Raw genomic sequence first — 20675 nt, forward strand, 5'->3', positions numbered from 1 at the left:
GTGATTTGGCGCTGTAGAAATAAAACTGAACTGAAATTGAACTGTAACAAAATCAATGCCGGGTCAGGTTTGTAGCCTCCATTTCTATCTGTTCATGTTTCTGCAGTGATGATCGCTTTGAAGTTTCTTTGTGTAGGTTATAAGCTTAGCTTTGTGTTGCTGGCCGTGTGTTCATACATGAATAGTAAAAGAAAGCTTGTATGTGTGTCCTCATTAGGACAGGGATGTGTGTTGGTGTGTGGAACTGTAGTTTATATTGTTAACTGGTAATTAGGTGACGGTGCACTTCCGGTAAGACATGTTCAGAGTAACGAGAAAGTAATGCCGAGTAGTGTAAGAAATTACTTTCTCTGGTGAGCAATTAACAAATAGTGCACAACCATCACTATCACCAACCACACATTTAGATGATTTGGTATTGTTTGTTACAGTATTCTGTGATTCTCACCGCATACTTCATAATAGTAGGGTTGAGACTAAATCACCAACAAAATTTGACCTGGTGTTACAAAGGCCCTACTTGAAAATCACAGAATCTAGAGGCACTAATTTACAGTTTCGATTAGCTTGTAAATAGTCTGTTTTTTTAGAACAGGAACAACTTCCTATGATTCTCATTGTTTTTCACATTTTTTTTGATGCAAAGAACTTAGTTTCTTCACTAGCTAATGGAAATATTGGAACACTTTTAATGCAATCAGCACATTATGTTCACGGTGTATAGTGCACACACGCACACACACAAATAAATAAATAAAAAAACACATCAGGCTTCAATGAATCAAAATGGATGCTGACTCGTGCATATGTTGCGATGATAAGAGCAGAGCACAAAGTGAGAAAATGAATCTTAACCTAGACCAGGCATACTCTTTTGTTGGATCTCTGCTTGAAGGCCATACATAATAAAAACATGACGCCATCACCAGTTCATCAGCAGTTCTCAGTGTAAACGGGTTTTACATTGATAAAACCCTACAGAGGGACATCAGGTTCCAACTGTGCCTTCTGGAGAGTGCAGATAGAAGAGAAGGAAAAGATGAAGTGGATACTGAGGTTTACAGAAAACCATTTACACAGATCACTACCTGCTGTCAGATTCACATCATCTGATGGAGCTCAAACTGGAAGTAATCTGGACGCACCTCCACTGGCAGTGGCCGTATCAACAAAAATAACAGTTGCCTAAAACTCAAGTAACATCCAGCTTTGCAAGCCTGGAGTTACACTCACTGAGCTTTCATTAAAAAGCATCCAAAAGGAGCTGGAGAAAAATAAACAAGACAAAGCAGACCATAGTGAGACACGAACATATTGTCTTTCAGTATGTGGCTCTGTGGATTTGGGCTTTTTCCCAAATGCAAAATTACTATGTTTTTTTTTTTTTCAGAATTGGCAATATGCTGAGATAAAGCCTGGCTAAACATTACCAAGGAGGGGACACCTGCACATTAGTGAGTCTGAACAGAACACCCACAAACAAATGCAATTCTAGCCAGACATTTGCACTAATGAACACAATCCAGCACATTTACTGTCATGGTCCTGGGCCATGTGGGCCCAGTATTCTTAGTTTCTTGTATTTTTGTATTTCGTTCCTTATTTAGGCCATGTGTCCTAAGTTGTCCTGTTGTGGTGTTCCTTATTTGACTTCCCCTTGTGACTTTTATCCCCTGTGTGCCCCTCTATGTATCTGTGAGCCCTCATCTCCCCTCCTTGTTTCATTCCATGTTTCCCCAGCCCACTATGCCCGTGCTCTCTCTCTCCTCCTGTTTGCACCTGTGTACTTCCTGTTTTACTTTGACAGTCTCCCGTCAGTGTTGTTTACTCCTGCCATGTCTTGTTATGTTTATCTGTGTCAGCTGTGTTCCCATGTGTGGCCACTTCCCCTGATCATCCCTCTTGTGTATTTAGTCTCTGTGTTTCATGTAGTCTGTGTCGCGTCGTCTGTGTTACCACCCCCTGTGTTCCGTATCTCCAGCCATAGCTTTTTCTTAGTTTATGTCCAGTTTAGGTTTTCTGTTTGAACTATTACCCTTATACTGCCCTCGCTCTGGTTTGTTCTGTTATCAGCCATAATAAAAGGCTCGCTTTTGTTTAATCCACTCCTCCATCTTCGCTTGTGTTCGCGTCTGGGTCCAACACACACATTCCCACACGGTCTATCTCCACGGACCGTGACATTTACAGCTGCAAGGTCTCAAATAAAAGAGCAAACTGAAGCTGGTGGTCAGTCGTGCTGACCCATGGACCCTTCAGTTCCCCTACGCTAAGCTTCTCCTATTGACTCAGATGCAGTTCATACAGGTTGTACATCAAGTTTCCCCAAATTTTATATCAGAAATGATTAAAAAAATGCTATTCTACATAGAAGTAAATTCAGGAACAAAGATTGGGAACATGTTGATGATGTATCCTGTACTTTGGGGCATGTACCAGTTTTGCATTCAATGAAATCATTTCCCTTTTCCTTCTTTGAATTTCTTCCTTGGCTAGATAAATGTAGTCGTTGGCTGCGTGCGCTCAGGTGTTTGGAGCTGACCAATAGGAGCAGCTTTAGCAGGTAAGTTTGCTGGACGTGTTGCTGATCTGAACTGTGGAGCAAAACCGGTTCGAGGGCTGAGGTAAGAATATCAGGCACACTGAGAAGAGCAGGTCTGTCTTAGATTCCTATTTTAAGCATAATTTCGAGAACACAGCTTTGGCCATCTTTGTTGAAATTCAGTACTGTGTGTTCTGCACTACACAGTATGAAAGCAGTTCTCTGTGTGATTTCACAATTTGAATCGTAATAATCTTTTATTAAACAATTTCAGTTTTATTTGCTTGAAAATGCAATAATGGAGAGGAAAGAGCAGAATCACAGCGATTCTGCAAGACTACCAAAGTCCAAAAGAAGGGAGTAATCTTATCTCTAGCTGTTACCTTTTCCTGCTGCTGACACCCTTAATCTTATTTCCACCAAATATAAAAGCCAATAATCTGTCTCTAAAGCTGATCCACTATATGGCTGCATTTTGCTTCACAGTGTGATTTCTACCTGCAGCAGTGTGTCACCATGTCTCTCTGTAATTTTAACATAATTGCATTCATTACCCAGTCTGCACACCTACGTCTTATTGTAAGCTCCAGCTTGACCCAAACTTCATTTGGAGCACAACTCCCTGGGCAATTGTAATTGATGTGCACTTGCTCTTCGTGTTCCTCGGCAAACACTTGTTAATAGAGCAGGACAGCTCAAGACCTCGCTGTAATCACAAGTGTTTAGCGCTCATTCTTTGTACTCACTTCATCACCATGCCTAATTAGAATCAATAAACATGGTGAGCAAACATTAATCATCAGGGCTTTCGCTATTTCCTTTTACAGACCAAAGCCCAGAGGGTGAGGTGTCTTAACCTCATCTTTGCCACCGTCCCACAAACCTGCCTTTAGAACCGCTCTCGAGCACAGTGCTGGATATTCCATAGATATAGCTAGGGTGCTGTCAGGAATAAAAACCCTTTGAAATTGCCATGAAGCTTTTGAAGCCCGTGTCCCACTGCTCAGCTCGCTGAGGGTTTTCATCTCTCCCCATCTCTCCTCATTTGCAGAGCTCTCAGGGCCTCACTGAGCAGCTGTAATGAACTCCAAGGGGAAAAAAATGAAAAGAATCCATAGAGGGGAGGACTGTAATGGACAGCCAGTCAGTCATGCACTGTATATGCTGGAGGTTGCTTTATGCAAACAAGCTGCTTGTAATAATCTACAAATCTGTTTTAGAACAGCAGGGTTTGTTACTCATTTTCAAACATATTGTTCAATACTGAAGGGGAGAGGCATCGGAAAGGGGAGATGCGTACCCTCTTTATCCTGCAAAGGAATGCACTACCCCACTAAGCTTCAGCTTCGCAGCTCTGGTCGTAATGGGTGTTGTTCATTTTTTATCTGAGTGGATTTGAGGAGGCCACCCATAAGCTAGCTCACAACAGGCGATGGAAGCTTTCACCAGCAAACGGAAATGAGTGACAAACACTGAAAAGCAGAATGGGGAATGGGAAGATCAGAAATGAGGTGTTTTATCAGGCTGATAAAAACTGTATGGACTACCACCAGGACAGAAACAGCTGTAATGGAGACAGACTGTCAGAAAATGGTCTTACAAATTCTTGGGCTGATGAATAGTTAAAAAAACAAAAGCAAAACCCTTCAATTTACCCAAAAGATGCAGACTTCCATTTGCGACAGGGGTAACTCCTTCTACATGGAGGGGCAAAAAGGTTTAGAGGGATCTCAGAGACTTCTACGGGCAATGAGGCGTGCCGCCTGCAACATAAAAAGAGAGAGGCATGTTGAAGTGGTTCATAATGCACATTTTGTGAAGTTCAAGAAATTATAGCAGCACATTTTCACTCAGAACCAGACAGCAAGTGATGCATGGGCGATGACATGTTGCAGCATGAACTGTGGTGTACTGTATAGCAAGAAGGGCAGCCGGCTCACTCCCGCCAAGCTGAATGTTGTGCTTGGCAGAAAGAGAGATTACTTCAGTCCACTGCCTGCAGCATTTTAATGCCTTCGAATCAGAGCTGAGAACTCGCATATATGCACAGTGGGCTGAATCAGCACACAGAGCTCTGAGCCAGGTAGAGAGCAGAGAGAGGAAGAGGAGGAGGGAGGCAGGAGCTGAGGCGTGATCGAAATGTACCAGGCTGAGAGTAACGTGAGACGATACCAGAGGACAGGAAGGAAGAAGAAGACAAGAGGAAGCGGTTCAATTACTCTCTATTATCTACACTGTTAGCATCAATTACCTTCATAGCTCCAATCTGAAGTGTCAGTTACTGTCTATAGTAATTACCAACTTTGTCATATTTTAAGAAAATTATTTAAAGGTGCTGCACGTAATACAGAAATCCGAGGAGTTGTGAAGTGTCGTATTTAAATTAGAATCACTTTCATATCCACTGTACAAAGTCATCATCTGTGGCTATTTTCTCCAAGAACATCTTTGTACGTCTTGCATAAACCCGCTGTATCGCTCTCACACACACACACACACACACACACACACACACACACACACACACACACACACACACACACACACACACCAAGCTGCTCATTTTATAAATAAATGATGATTGTTTCAGTTCTTTCCAGGAGCCTGTGCCTAAAGTACAGAGGAGGAAGTTCACCTTCAGGATTTCTAACCCGTTTAAAAGATGAACAGATCCACTGTGGCATCATGCATTGCTTAATGAAATCCTGTCGTTAAGCCACGAGCTGAGTGGCTTTTTTGGCTGTCACCATCTTCGAGTTTTCACACCACACATGACAAGCAAGGTTTGGATCAGACGGGGAAACTCTGACGGAAGATTTAAAACTAGCAACTGAGACCATAAAATCATCAAGAAAGTGTTTGCTTAGATTACTTATCTCTTTCTAAATGTAACCAGGCAGGTTTTGATTCCTAAACTAAACCAAAATGTTTCTGAAAAGTAAAATGAACAAAAAACAACAACTCACCAGCAAAATCTATATATAATAAATCATGATAACCTCACATTTTACACAAGACATGAACTCCAGTCTTCTCTCTGGCCCATTTGTCTGCTATGTTTTCCTCCCCATGTGGGTGTTAATGCTAACATGTTTCTTTAAGTCATCGTAACAAGCAAACTACTCAGTACCTAAACGTTTGACCTGGTTTACAAAAAATGCAAAAATGTGGCAATACTTTGCTTAATTTATATTACATTACAATATATTAGCTGGGATGTATTTATGAAAGGACAGGCTAACCTATATGGAAAAGCTAGATATAAATCTTATAAATGTCACGGTCTGCAGAGACAGGCCGTGCGGTGGTGTGTGTGATGGACCCAGGTGCATACACAAGTGAGTAGACGGGAGTGGACTTAACAGAAAGCGAGCCTTTATTATGGCTGAAGACAAAGTGCACAAACAAAGCAGGGATGGCGTGACTAGACTATAACTAAACTGGGAAAACTAATACTGCGACAAACTAAGAAAACTCAGACTATGATGATCACTGCAAGGACTGACCGTGAAAACATGGAGGTGAGAACACAGACGACGCGACACAGACTGTACGAAACACAGAGACTAAATACACATGAGGGATGATCAGGGGAAGTGGATGCACACGGGGAACACAGGTGACACTGATAATCATAACAAGACACGGCAGGAGTGAACGTAACACTGATGGGCAAAGTAAAGCAGGAAGTACACAGAGGTTCAAACAGGAGGAGAGAGAGCACGGGGAGAACGCAGACATAACGGGCTGGGGAAAACATAGAATAAAGCACAAAGAGAGACGAGGGCTCATAAATACACAGAGGGGCACACAGGGGGTAAGAGTCACGAAGGGAAAACACATAAGGAACAACGTAACAGATCAACCCAGGAAGCATGGCCTAAATAAAGAACAAAATACAAAAATACATGAAAACTAAGAATACTGGGCCCACATGGCCCAGGACCATGACAATAAAGTTTGTATCTGTCTTGTGTGAAACTTGTATGAAAAGCATATAAGAGTGAAAACAGATATAAGATCCCTTGAAAAATTATATAAATGAAACTTGTATGTTTTGGATACTTACTAAAACAATATATGAAAGTAATGAGAAAGTGGCCACTTTCATGAGTAAATCATGTAAGTTTTTACTATTTCTTTTCCATATGGGAAATACTGCCAATCCCTAATAAGTCAAAAGTCTGATATTTCTCTGAGGTACATGTAACGACTCAGTTGAATTGGGCAGATTGAGATCATGTTCTCATAACTGAAATAGGATTTTGAAATTGGTGGGTTGAAATAAAAAAAATTCTGAAATCCACCAAGCAATGATGACATCATAGAGCGAGGACACTTGGGCGGCATGGTGTTGTGCGGATTAGCACAATCATCTTAACAACAGTGTTCTCTCTGTGCTTGTTTCTTTTACATGCAGCTCTGGTGTGCATGTTAGATTAACTGGGGATTCTAAATTATTCGTAGGTGTGGATGCAAAACAGATAAAGTGCTGTTTGATTATATAATGTGGCCTGAAGTATAGAGCACTCTGAATGGCCAGTAACACTAGAAAAGTGTTATTTACATGTCTTTCATTTCAAAGAGCATACACTTGTTCATAGAGCATGTTGTTCACAAAATGTTTTTGTGCAAATAACCTCGCAGGATCCCAGAGAGTCAAGTCAAGGCTTTGCTAAACAACGAGGAGTGAGGAGGCAAGGTGGGATCAGGAACCAGCCATCGGGGCGAATACTATACTGCCCATAAATAAACCAGCTCTCCCCTCGGTGTCTAATTGCTGCACCTAGCTGAGAAATGGAAGCAGTAGACACTTGTCATTGAATCCCTTACAGTGAGGACTGATGCCAACTGGTCCACTAGATAATGTGCTGCTATCGGATGCTGAGGACGTGCTGGTCAGCTGACAGTACTGAGCCTGTTCACACTGTACGCTCACAAGTCCTGACCTCCAAACGTAGCAAATGTACTTTCAAGGGAGGTTTACCTCACAGAGGGATTTTAAAGACTTTCCCAAGTTCTGAGAATAAAATGTGCTATGTTCTTTTTTTTTTTAAAGTCCTTGCAAAGTCATTCTTTGGGGACTGATATTTTCCTGTCTCTCTACCCTGTGTGATACTCCCACATGCATCAATCACACAGAAACAGAGCATTTTCTGGTGTCAGAAGAGCTCTGTAAGCAGCAGTGCAAACGCAGAACTGATGCTTAAATGGAATGCAGCAAATTAGATTGGGCTTGATGAACTTGTAAACCTTTGAGCTTAGGCAGAATTAACTTCAAGAGGTATTTCTGTAAGGCTGATACATAGACAAGCATAAAAAATTGCTTTGATCAGCTTGATATAAGCACAAGACTGTATGTGAGGAATACCAATAATGGTTTAACATGGAAAGGATGACGATTTTCAATAGGATTCCTAAATAAAGCTAAATAAATATTTGTCTTGATGCATGCTCAATCATCCAGGTAAGCAAATCTCCCAAAGTTGATTCTGTTCATCTGGACGTAGTGTTTCATCATCATCCAAGTGACTTCTTCAGTCTCAGCTGACTGCAGGTCTCCCCAACCTTATAAACAGTACATTTGCGCAATGACTGAAACTAGCACCACTGAATGAACAATGGGCTGGGAGGTCAGTTCCTTGATCATTAATATGATCATAAACAGATATTCCACTGTGGTAGATTCCTACACATCTAACTTAGAAAACAGTCAGCTTCTGCAAATCTCCCTACAGGGAAGGAGGCAACCTTGTTCATTCACTGAGATCAGCAGCACACTTTCCAGTTGGAGAGTTAAAAAATGACTCTGTAATGTTTTACAGTATCATGAACTGCAAGTTCTAACTTGTGAATGATGCAGTGAGGGTTGATCTTTTTTTTTTTTTTAATGCAGCTGCACCGTCACACAAAGGCATCAAACTGTGCACATAATTTCTTCAAAGCTTTGCAGCAAGAGTTTCTGCATGATGTCTCAGGCAGAGACCCTGGTGCAAAGCTGCAATTCAATAAGATGAAATACCCAGCTGCACATGTCACTATTGTTGGGAATTCTGAGGTCAATTATGCAGTATTCCAACGTTCTGAATCCGGTTTGTCTTTTATTTAGGTGTCACTCTGAAATGTTAGTGCTTTGGCTTAATGCAAAGCTGGAACATCCATACACACAGAGCACTGAAAGTGAAAGTTTGTCATTTGACTGATGTTTGTGGTGTAGATCGTTTCAAGATACCGGGCTGAAAAATAGTTGTTTAATGATTTGAAACACTTAAGTATAACAGATATCTGAAAAACTAAGAAATCAAATGCTTCCTTACTTCAGTGTACATATACACAGTGCTTAACAACTTTATCAGGAGAAAACACATAGAAATGTGTCAAAAACTTGTTTGGAAATACAATTTAATATTAATTTTTTAGACTTAAATTTGAGCTGGCACATCAGAATCATCTGAGAACTCAGAAATGAATCAAGGACAGCATTCAAAGCTAATATTTTTTATAGTCCCAATTCAAAGCATTCTCATTATTCTAATAAGCAGATAATTTCTGGTTTGACAGTGTTCAGTCTGATGTGTCCTCTTCACCTTGGTGAAAAAAGTAAAAGTAAATGTAAATCTTCTGAAGGCACCGCACTTGTGATTGGAAGACCCTGTGTAAAATGTAAAGCAGCACAGTAGTGTGCTGTGTGGATAAACATGCCCTACAGGACAAATGGGTTGTGGTCTTCTGTGACCTGGAGCTGCCAGTAATAATCTCTCCTCCGTGGAGGTTAAGTCCTGGAGGAAGATTTCCCACTGCCTCCCACATAAGCCTTCTGTTATCACAGGAATGCAGGTTCTGCAATCGCTAAACACTTCCTCCCAAAACCTGTAAACTACAAAGTCTTACAAAGTGCTTTCAAGGACTAATTGAGTGCAGTAATTGGGGGATATGCTAGATAATCATTTACAGACCCACACAAACATAATCAATACATACATACACTGGTTCAGATTTGAGGAAAGACCCACCGCTATCAACACCTCCTCAAAATACCACATGTCTAAGTTTAGAATTGCAAAATAATACAGAGGTACTGTTAAAGTGATAGGTCATTTTTTTCACACTATTATCAGACACTAAATAAGCCAGCTCTGGTGTTACAGTACGAATGGTAGTGTCAGGAGAGTTTTTCATTACACTATATTGCTATACTGCTATCATCAAATATACAAAATGACAAGCTTATCCAAGTTAACAGCAATGAAATTTTTTGGGGAGGGAGATTCCTTCCTCCTGTTTCAATCAGTGCTAGTTTATTTTTTATCCTCAGTAGGAATAAAATTTCCCAAAACACCAGAAACTGATTGACAATATTAAACAGTCTAAAATGAAAAGAACAACCAAATCATAAAATGACTGTCAGCTTCATTCAACTTTTAAATTCACATTAAGCCAAAGCTTGATGTGAATGTTACTGTTTTAGAGTGAAAAAAATCCCCGAACTCCTAGAAATATTCCTACTGTGCCAACCACATGCCTAATCTTTGACACCAGAATTCCCTGCAAATGTAAAATCTTCAGCTTATTCTTTCATTTTATTAAATTGCAGCTATGCACTGGGCTGCTCCCTGCAGCATCCTGCAGTTATAAGAAGCACCTCTGGAGAAACTACAAACACGGGTTGTTGGCTTTACAAACAGTAGTGCTGCTGCGGCGCTGGGTCCATATAGTGGAGTAGGCACGCTCCAATGTGAAAATATCAACCATAACCATAACCAATTATTCACTTGATCATTCAGAAATGAGAACTTAGAGTCCAAGAATTTGTAGAAGAAATTTACAGAGCTTACAGAGATGTTTTCACACATTATTAACTCAAACTGGAAGTCAGTCTAAATCTGACATGTAGATGTCTACTGTGGCAGAATATTTATTTATTCGTTCATAAATTATATAAGTACAAAGTGAGGTTGAACATCACTGCCTACTATGTAAGGGTTGGTTGCTGGCTGCTGTCATCTGTCATAAAGAAGTAAAATGAGATAATCAGACGTGTTTTGTTATACTCACTGTCGTAGCATATAATGGTGAATAGACTGTAAAATAATGAAATAATGTTTTTGTAAAAGTTAAAAGTTATCTAAATTCTGTGGACCCCTAAACTGTTTAACATCAGGCAAATAAAGACATAACTGGGAAAAAACTCAATGAATCAATTGGTCAATGAAATCTCTATGATATTGGTGAATCTAATAATAACAATATATAATGGACAGGTTAAAGTTGCCTGAAATGATTCAATTCAATTCAATTTTATTTATATAGCGCCAAATCACAACAAAAGTCGCCTCAAGGCGCTTCATTGACACAGAGAAAAACCCAACAATCATATGACCCCCTATGAGCAAGCACTTTGGCGACAGTGGGAAGGAAAAACTCCCTTTTAACAGGAAGAAACCTCCGGCAGAACCAGGCTCAGGGAGGGGCGGCCATCTGCTGCGACCGGTTGGGGTAAGAGAAGGAAGACAGGATAAAGACATGCTGTGGAAGAGAGACAGAGGTTAATAACAGATATGATTCAATGCAGAGAGGTCTGTTAATACATAGTGAGTGAGAAAGGTGACTGGAAAGGAAAAACTCAATGCATCATGGGAATCCCCGGCAGCCTACGTCTATTGCAGCATAACTAAGGGAGGATTCAGGGTCACCTGGTCCAGCCCTAACTATATGCTTTAGCAAAAAGGAAAGTTTTAAGCCTAATCTTGAAAGTAGAGATAGTGTCTGTCTCCCGAATCCAAACTGGAAGCTGGTTCCACAGAAGAGGGGCCTGAAAACTGAAGGCTCTGCCTCCCATTCTACTTTTAAATACTCTAGGAACAACAAGTAGGCCTGCAGAGCGAGAGCGAAGTGCTCTAATAGGGTGATATGGTACTACAAGGTCATTAAGATAAGATGGGGCCTGATTATTTAAGACCTTGTATGTGAGGAGCAGGATTTTGAATTCAATTCTGGATTTAACAGGAAGCCAATGAAGGGAAGCCAAAACAGGAGAAATACGCTCTCTCTTTCTAGTCCCTGTCAGGACTCTTGCTGCAGCATTTTGGATTAGCTGAAGGCTTTTCAGTGAGGTTTTTGGACATCCTGATAATAATGAGTTACAGTCGTCCAGCCTGGAAGTAATAAATGCATGAACTAGTTTTTCAGCGTCACTCTGAGACAGGATATTTCTAATTTTAGAGACGTTGCGCAAATGGAAGAAAGCAGTCTTACATATTTGTTTAATATGTGCTTTGAAGGACATGTCCTGGTCAAAAATGACTCCAAGGTTCCTCACAGTGTTACTGGAGGCCAAGGTAATGCCATCCAGAGTAAGAATCTGGTTAGATACCATATTTCTAGGCTTTTCAGGGCCGAGTACAATAACCTCAGTTTGATCTGAATTAAGAAGCAGAAAGTTAGCGGCCATCCAGGTCTTTATGTCTTTAAGACATTCCTGCAGTTTAACTAATTGGTGTGTGTTATCTGGCTTCATGGACAGATAGAGCTGGGTGTCATCGGCATAGCAGTGAAAATGTATGCTATGTCTTCTAATGATGCTGCCTAAGGGAAGCATGTATATTGTAAACAGAATTGGTCCTAGCACTGAACCCTGTGGAACTCCATAATTAACCTCAGTGTGTGAAGAGGACTCTCTATTTACATGCACAAACTGGAGTCTATTAGATAGATATGATACAAACCACTGCAGTACCTGTAATACCTACAGCATGTTCTAATCGCTCTAATAGGATATTATGGTCGACAGTATCGAATGCTGCACTAAGGTCTAGCAGGACAAGCACAGAGATGAGTCCACTGTCAGAGGCCATAAGAAGATCATTTGTAACCTTCACTAAAGCTGTTTCTGTGCTGTGATGAGCTCTGAAACCTGACTGAAACTCTTCAAATAAACCATTCCTCTGCAGATGATCTGTTAGCTGTTTGACAACTACTCTTTCAAGGATGTTTGATATAAAGGAAGGTTGGAGATTGGCCTATAATTAGCTAAGACTGCTGGGTCTAGAGATGCTTTTTGAGTAAAGGTTTAACTACAGCCAGCTTGAAGGCCTGTGGTACATAGCTGATTATTAGAGACAGGCTGATCATATTTAAGATCGAAGAATTAATTAATGGCAGGACTTCTTTGAGCAGTTTTGTAGGAATGGGGTCTAAAAGACACGTTGATGGCTTGAAGTTAACTCAGAAAGATCAATTGGAGAAAAAGAGTCTAACTTAACATCAATGGTACTAAGAGTAGCTGTAGATAATATTACATCTGTGGGATGATTATTGGTAATTTTTCCTCTAATGATTAAAATTTTATTTGTGAAGAAGTTCATGAAGTCATTACTAGTTAACGTTAAAGGGATGGTTGGCTCAAAAGAGCTCTGACTGTTTGTCAGCCTGGCTACAGAGCTGAAGAGAAACTGGGGGTTGTTCTTATTTTCTTCAATCAGTGATGAATAGTAAGATGTTCTGGCTTTGCGGAGGGCTTTCTTATAAAGCAGCAAACTAATTCTCCAGGCTAAATGAGGATCCTCTAAATTTGTGACACGCCATTTCCTCTCCAGATTACGAGTCATCATAATCAGAATCAGAATACTTTATTGATCCCTGGGGGAAATTATTTTTTGTTACTGCTTTAGGCTACATGTTTGAGAATTATACCACGGAGTCAGGTACTTCTGATTAGAGACCTTAGTTTTCACAGGAGCTACAGTATCCAGAGTCGTACGTAGTGAGGAGGTGAAATTATTAACAAGATAATCGACCTCTGTTGGAGTAGCGTTCAGATAGCTGCTCTGCTCTGTGTTGGTACAGGGCATTGAAGATGATAACAGTGGGTGGATTATATTCTTAAACTTAGTTACAGCGCTTTCAGAAAGACATCTACTGTGATAAAGTCTACTCTCCACCGCTGTGTAATCAATTATTGTAAATGTAAATGTTATCAGGAAATGATCAGACAGGAGAGGGTTTTCAGGAAACACTGTTAAATGTTCAGTTTCTATGCCATATGTTAAAACAAGATCTAGAGTGTGATTAAAGTGGTGGGTGGGTTCTTTTACATTTTGACAGAAACCAATTGAGTCTAATAACAGATTAAATGCCATGTTGAGGCTGTCATTTTTAGCATCTACATGGATGTTAAAATCACCCACAATAATTATTTTATCTGAGGTCAGAACTAAATTAGATATAAAGTCTGAGAAATCAGAGAGAAACTCTGTGTAAGGCCCAGGTGGACGATAGATGATAACAAGTAAGACTGGTTTCTGAGTTTCACAGCTGGGGTGGACAATGTTAAGCATCAGGCTTTCAAATGAATTAAAAGTCTGTCTTGGTCTTTCATTAATTAATAGGCTGGTGTGAAAAATTGCTGCCACACCGCCCCCTCGGCCTGTGCTTCGAGGTTTCTGGTAGTTAGAATGACTCGGGGGTGTTGATTCATTTAAACTAACATAATAATCCTGCTGCAACCAGGTTTCTGTAAGGCAGAGTAAATCAATTTGTTGATCAATTATTAAGTCATGTACTAACAGAGACTTGGAGGAGAGAGACCTAATATTTAATAATCCACATTTCACTGTTTTACTCTTTGGTTCAGATGTGGATACTGTATTGTTCTTTCTTTGTAATTGTTTATGTTTTTTAAGTCGTTTGTTGCTGGTTTTTAGTTTGTTTTTTGTCTGTTTGGGAGTTGACACAGTCTCTGTGGAGATGGGTTTTTGGGGGGGTAGGAGGAGGAGAGAAGCTGCAGAGAGGCGTGTAAGACTGCAACTCTGCTTCCTGGTCCCAACTCTGGATAGTCATATTTTGGGGGGTTTAATAAATTTGTCCATATTTCTAGAAATGAGAGCTGCTCCATCCAAAGTGGGATGGATGCCGTCTCTCCTAACAAGACCAGGTTTCCTCCAGAAGGTTTGCCAATTATCTATGAAGCCCACATCGTTTCTGGGACACCACTCAGACAGCCAGCAATTTAAGGAGAACATGCGGCTAAACATGTCACTCCTGGTCTGATTGGGGAGGGGACCAGAGAAAACTACAGAGTCCGACATTGTTTTGGCAAAGTTGCACACCGATTCAATATTGATTTTAGTGACCTCCGATTGGCGTAACCGGGTGTCATTACTGCCGACGTGAATTATGATTTTACTGAATTTACGTTTACCCTTAGCCAGCAGTTTTAAATTTCCTTCAATGTCGCCTGCTCTGGCCCCTGGAAGACAATTGACTATGGTTGCCGGTGTCTCTAGCTTCACATGTCTGAGAACAGAATCACCAATTACCAGAGTTTGACCCCCGGAGGGTGTGTCGCCGAGTGGGGAAAAACGGTTAGACACATGAACGGGTTGGTGGTGTACCTGGGGCTTCTGTTTAGGACTATGCTTCCTCCTCAACGTGACCCAGCCGCCCTCTTTCCCCAGCTGCTTGGGGTCTGCCGGGGAACAGCTAGTGGGGCCTATGCTATCTTCGGCTGCACCAGCTACAGGGGCCTGACTAGCTACAGGTGAATGAAGGGTGCGAAGCCGAGTCTCCAATTCAGTAATCCTGGCCTCCAGAGCTGCAAATATGCTACATTTGTTACAGATATCATTACTGCTAAAGGAGGCCGAGGAGTAACTAAACATCTGACACAATGAGCAAGAAAGTGCAGGAGGGACAGGTGAAGTAGCCATGGTGCTAATGAGTCGGCTACGAGCTAAGCTAGCGAAACAGTACAGACAGTGAGTGAATACTTAGGCTATAAATTAGGTAGTGAGTACACAGAAAGTGTGCTTCGGATGAAGCACGTGAAAATTATACTATGAAAGAAGAATGTATTTAAAAGTTGTTAATTAAATTGCTAAGCAAATAAGCTACTCAGAAACACCACTGTGTTTGAGCAGGAACAGGAAGTGATACTCTACCGCAGAGCGAGCGAACACCAAGTGACAGCGCCAAATGATCTGGAACAGTGTTCTGCCACCTTCAGTCAATTAGCAAAAAAACTGACACACATTTGATGTATATTACTGTAATGATCTTTTTTTCATGATGGCATGGAGATACTTTGCTCAGAGATAAAGATAAATAAATAAAAGCATCTCATGACCCACTTACACTCTCAACAGATCCTTTTTTCTTTTTATCCCTGTGATGTGTTCATGGTACAGATTTAAAGCTACAGCTGGTGTTTCATCAACCAGTTAATGCCACTAAAGAGGAGCGAGCGAGTAACAGATTAAGTTGCAGGTAATTTCAAACAGCTTTTTAAGCAGCTGAAGAAATATTACTAAACACAAAAACTGTTTCTGTGCAGTTTTTCACTAGTGTGCAGTTGCTGTGTTACCCAGGGAGAGAAAAAACAGATGAATGTGTAACACTGAGAGATGGAGGAAGTTGTAAAAGTGGGATATTGCAAAGATAAGCACTGATCAGCAGGTGAAATTTAGCAAACGCGAAATTTAAATCTTACCGTCCTAATTTATTTTAAAGGTTTTAAATCAAAAACTGAGACTTTCTGCTGAATTGTGTTTCGTAAAACATCTTGCAAAAAATAAATAAAGTAAATTAATGTTATTCAAACTGCATCAAACCTTTATAGTACAGTTTGGTCCAAAGCACTCTGGTTAGCTTGCAGTACTGTGGTGAAGTTTACAATGACACCAGACATGGTTTTCATGGTCAGGCTTCGGTTAGAGTGTAGCAAACATCTATTAAAATAAAAGTTGATGATGATGATTAGATTCACTCATTGACTTCTCCCACTGATCACATGCAGTGTGTCTGTATTATAAAACAGGCACACTGCATCATTACATTTGTCTGTAAATGCAATTTACATTGTTACTAATCACTATACAGCTACAACCACGATATTTTGTGAGCCCACCGTGTTTTCTATACAGTCTAAGGTCTCCAAACACGGGTGGAGCATGTTACAGCAGTTGCATATTTTGAAAGTGACCTGTCCCATCCCCCACTGCAGAGGCAACGAACACTGGTCAGTGAGTTATTTACTTTCAGGGTCATGCATCACTGCAGCCACACTGACTGTACAAAAAAAACAATCATCTGCATTTGGTTTCCTGAGGGAGAAGAGAGCAGGGAGAGGAGGAGGGTGTGGGAGGTTGGGGGTCAGGTTCCACTGGTAATGGTGTCGGTGAGGAGTCAATACTGTATGCTCCCTCTCTTAATCAGCACACTACAACAAGGTCAGCTCCTCTGGAAACTGCTGCACCGTGGCCGATCCAGCACCATCTGTGGTGGTGGTGTCCGAGCCCTGCTGCAGCACACGGGACACAAGAACATGGGCGTGTGACGGCACAGTCTTCAGGAAAAAACAACAACAACAATTACAAAAAAAAAAAAAACCCACTGTGACTTCTTAACTTGTTCCTGTTGGATGAGTAACATCCGCTAGTTATGTAACACAGAGTCGGCTGTTTGCTGTGCTACTCAAACAACAGGTTTAAGCGGTTTTCCTTTACATAATACAAAAATCCAAATCTTTTTCTTTCCTCTAGATGAGCCGTAAGCATGCTTACTAATGGCATTACTCAAACAAGAGGGCCACAGCTCTCTAATGTCAGATATCCTGATATTCTTTTAGTCTATGGGTTTGTGTTTTCTAAGGCAAATGCTCTTACACAACAGGGAACTCATGTCCTGATAGATTTAAAATATTGACGTGTGCTGATTATGACAAGATCAGATTATTGTTTTTGCTAAAAGTGAAATTTGTAAAAATGGTGATTAATCTGACAGAGTGAAATATTGAAGGAATCCAATTAACCTTTCCTGATTCAGCGTGAGGCTTTTGGAAATCGGCTTTGCTGTGGTGTGCCTCCCACTATCGTTCTCGCCATCTCTTTTCTCTCATCAGCTTTGCATCACTGGAGTCCAGAGGGAGAGACATTTATAAGCCTCAGTAGTAAATACAAAGAGTTAATTATTCATGGAGCCTACTATCCAGTTATTACCATGTAAGGAGGAAGGGGGGAAAAGGAGGAAAACCTCTCAATTAATTATTGTAGTTTATGGCACTTTCGAGCATGAGTGTCTGGAATCTGTGTTACAGGGGAATCTTTGTTTACAACTGGGCCACTCGGCTGTGTCGTTCGTCATCACCACAGGCTCAAAGAATCGCTTCATAGTGCATTCACTGCCTATATCTCCTTATCCCCCAGGAGCAGATCAAGGAACGGAAAAATAAACAGAGGCCTCGTAACACATAAGCACAATTAGGAATGCCAGCCCGCCAGGCAGCGCAGTTCATGAAGGATAACATACAACTTTCAGGGGAACGCCGAACAAAACGGAATGTGTCAAAGAGTCAGGCCTTTACAATTTATCATCCTCTGTCAAACACATTAGCAGAGCTGTATGACGCAAAAATTTCCCCGTTGTGGGATCAATAAAGTCTTATCTTATCTTATGTTGCTGTTCCCGTGGACGTGAGAACTTGCATCCACAGTTTCTCTGAGGAAAACAGTCCTAGTTGCTTCAGCAGTCCATTCCTGCCCTGAGTCAAGCTGTTGTATGTCTCTGCATATTTAGTGCCATAATGACGATTCAAATTTTAAGCAATCTAACAAAGGCAAGAAGCCTAAAAACACTGTTTAAAAAGTAACGTGTTATGGTAGCTTTACAAAAATTGACATTTCTCATGACAGTATGAATGTCAAGACTTTGGTGTTAACAGTGAGTGCCTTTAGTGTAAGAGGGCTGTTTTTAGAGAAGTTAGACAGAGCAGAGCTGAACACAGTCATGACCGTGGGAAATTTCCTCACACAGGTGTGTTGATGCCACGTGATAGTCCATAACCACTTCTACAGCCAAGTTATCCTTGGGGGTGCTTCTTCTTATACAATGCAATGTCAGCAAACAAAACAGTGGATTTCTGCCAGCAGAGCAACTTTTCAGCTGGAATAATATGTAATGCATCAACCCCGTGTGACCTGGTGTGTCAAAGAAGTTAAAAATGGTTCATCCTGCTCTCACCCCAGGGACGAAGGAGACAGCAGGAGGTCAAAGGAAAAAGAGAAGGTTAAAAGTAGACCTGCTGACAGACCTGACTTCTGCTAATTGACACCCTTGGAACACCAGAGGGTTCTGTTGTACTCAGGCTATTGAGAACTGTGGCAACACAGGTCAGGTTCCTGATATATAGTATCTCACAAAAGTGACTACACTCCTCACATTTTTGTAAATAGTTTGTTCTATTTTTTCATGGGACAACACTGAAGTTATGACACTCTGATACAATGTAAAGTAGTCAGTGTACAGCTTGTACAACAGTGTAAATTTGCTGTCACCTCTAAATAACTCAACATACATCCATTAATGTCTAAGCTGCTGGCAACAAAAGTGAGTACAACCTTAAGTGAAAATGTCCAAACTGTGCTCAAAGTTTCATTTTTTTGTGTGGCAACCATTATTTTCCAACACTGCCTTAACTCTGTTGATCGTGGAGTTCACTAGAGCTTCACAGGGTGCCACTGGAATCCTCTTCCACTCCTCCATGATGACATCACGGACCTGGTGGATGTTAGGGACCCTGCGGTCCTCCACCTTCCATTTGAGGATGCCCCACAGATGTTCAATCCGATTGTTCAGTCTGACGTCACTAGCCGTGTCTGGGTCTAAACTCTGCTGCAGGTCCATATATCAAATAATCACTATGGCATTACTGAGAGTTGAAAAACTGTCTAAAGTCTTTCATCTTTAATAAAATGATCAGCGTTCTGCTCTACCGGGTGTAACAATTGAGTTTAACATCCAGGCATCCATGAAAACTGAATTTATGACATTTAACGGAGTTAGAAGTTAGCAGGAAGTTAGCTCGCTAGCTTCTATCCAAATACAATATAGCATGTCCTGACTGCGGGGTTTTGGAAACAAATTAAAACGTACAGCTCTGCTATCACTTCCAGCATAAATGAAGACAGAAAACTAAATAGCAGTGACGTTTGTAGGGTTACTGAAGTTTGGCTAGCTGGTATATAATGATGTGCTACGTGCTTGCGACACAGCTATGTTAGCATAATATAAACAAGCTAACTTTTTTTCCCACTCGATAAAAGTTACCGTGAGTGTTCTCGGTGGTCAGGAACAAATGTAATCGCATGGCAGGATGCTGTAAAAGGACCAAACTTCAGCCAGGAGAACAACTGAGATAATCCATCCACAATACGAGGTTAGTCATTCATATACTGCTGCACGGGCTGGGCTGTAGTTACATCCTAAGGTTTTAAAAACTGAGCTTAAATAAATGATTAGTGGTAATAAAAGCCGAGGGAGGTCAACAGTGATCACTGACTGTTTTAGGAGCTTTTTGAGATTAAATAGAAGAAAATACATAACATTAAACATGTTAACAACACAAAAGCCATATTAAATGCAGACTACTTTAGACCCGGAAGTAGGATTCGTCGCGTCATCACTGAACAACCGGATAGGGTTTAAGTCTGGAGACATGCTTGGCCAGTCCTTTACCCTCAGTTGATTTAGCAGGGCACTGGTCTTTTTGGAGGTGTGTTTGGGATTGTTATCATGTTGGAATATTGTCCTGTTGCCCAGTTTCTGAAGGGAGGGGATCATGCTCTGCTTCAGTATGTCACAGTACATGTTGGCATTCATGGTTCCGTCAATTAACTGTAGCTCCCCGCACCAGCAGCACTCTTGCAGCCCCAAACAATGACATCCCACCACCATGCTTGACTGTAGCCAAGACACACTTGTCTTTGTACTCCTCACCGGGTTGTCACCACACACCCCTGACACCATCTGAACCAAATAAGTTTATCTTGGTCTCATCAGACCACAGGTAATCCGTGTCCTTAGTCTGCTTGTCTTCAGCAAAATGTTCTGGTCTTTCTTGTACATTATCTTTGTAACGTGGGACCCAAGAAACATACGCTGGAGCGAATATGACGACAGCAGAACTTTTATTTAATACTGTGGTTTGTTTACTGGGACACAGACACTCCCGCTCTCTCTCTGCTGTCACGTCCGCTTTCCCCCTCCGACTGTCACTGCCGACATATAAAGAGACACAATCACTGTCAGATCCCAGCACACCTGTTCACCCCGCCCCTGCGCCGCCCCGGGAGCTCACTGC

At 41.1% G+C, this 20675-nt stretch overlaps 1 protein-coding gene across 4 annotated transcripts in view; it reads right to left on the minus strand.

Annotated features, from left to right (window-relative positions):
* The window catches only part of iqsec1b (IQ motif and Sec7 domain ArfGEF 1b), a gene marked incomplete at its 5' end in the record, with an annotated part of 239537 nt that overhangs the window by 141523 nt on the left and 77339 nt on the right, over positions 1–20675 (minus strand). For 3 of the 4 annotated variants that reach the window (XM_082533539.1, XM_082533534.1, XM_082533537.1), the window contains one exon: positions 4198–4305. The exons of the other annotated variant lie outside the window; for it this stretch is intronic. In XM_082533539.1, coding sequence (XP_082389665.1) covers positions 4198–4305 — 108 coding nt within the window. The remainder of the gene's footprint in view (positions 1–4197; positions 4306–20675) is intronic. 4 annotated transcript variants of the gene reach the window in all.

The sequence above is a fragment of the Aulonocara stuartgranti genome (assembly GCF_965226115.1).
Source record: "Aulonocara stuartgranti genome assembly, chromosome: 5".
NCBI classification, from domain to species: Eukaryota; Metazoa; Chordata; class Actinopteri; order Cichliformes; family Cichlidae; genus Aulonocara; species Aulonocara stuartgranti.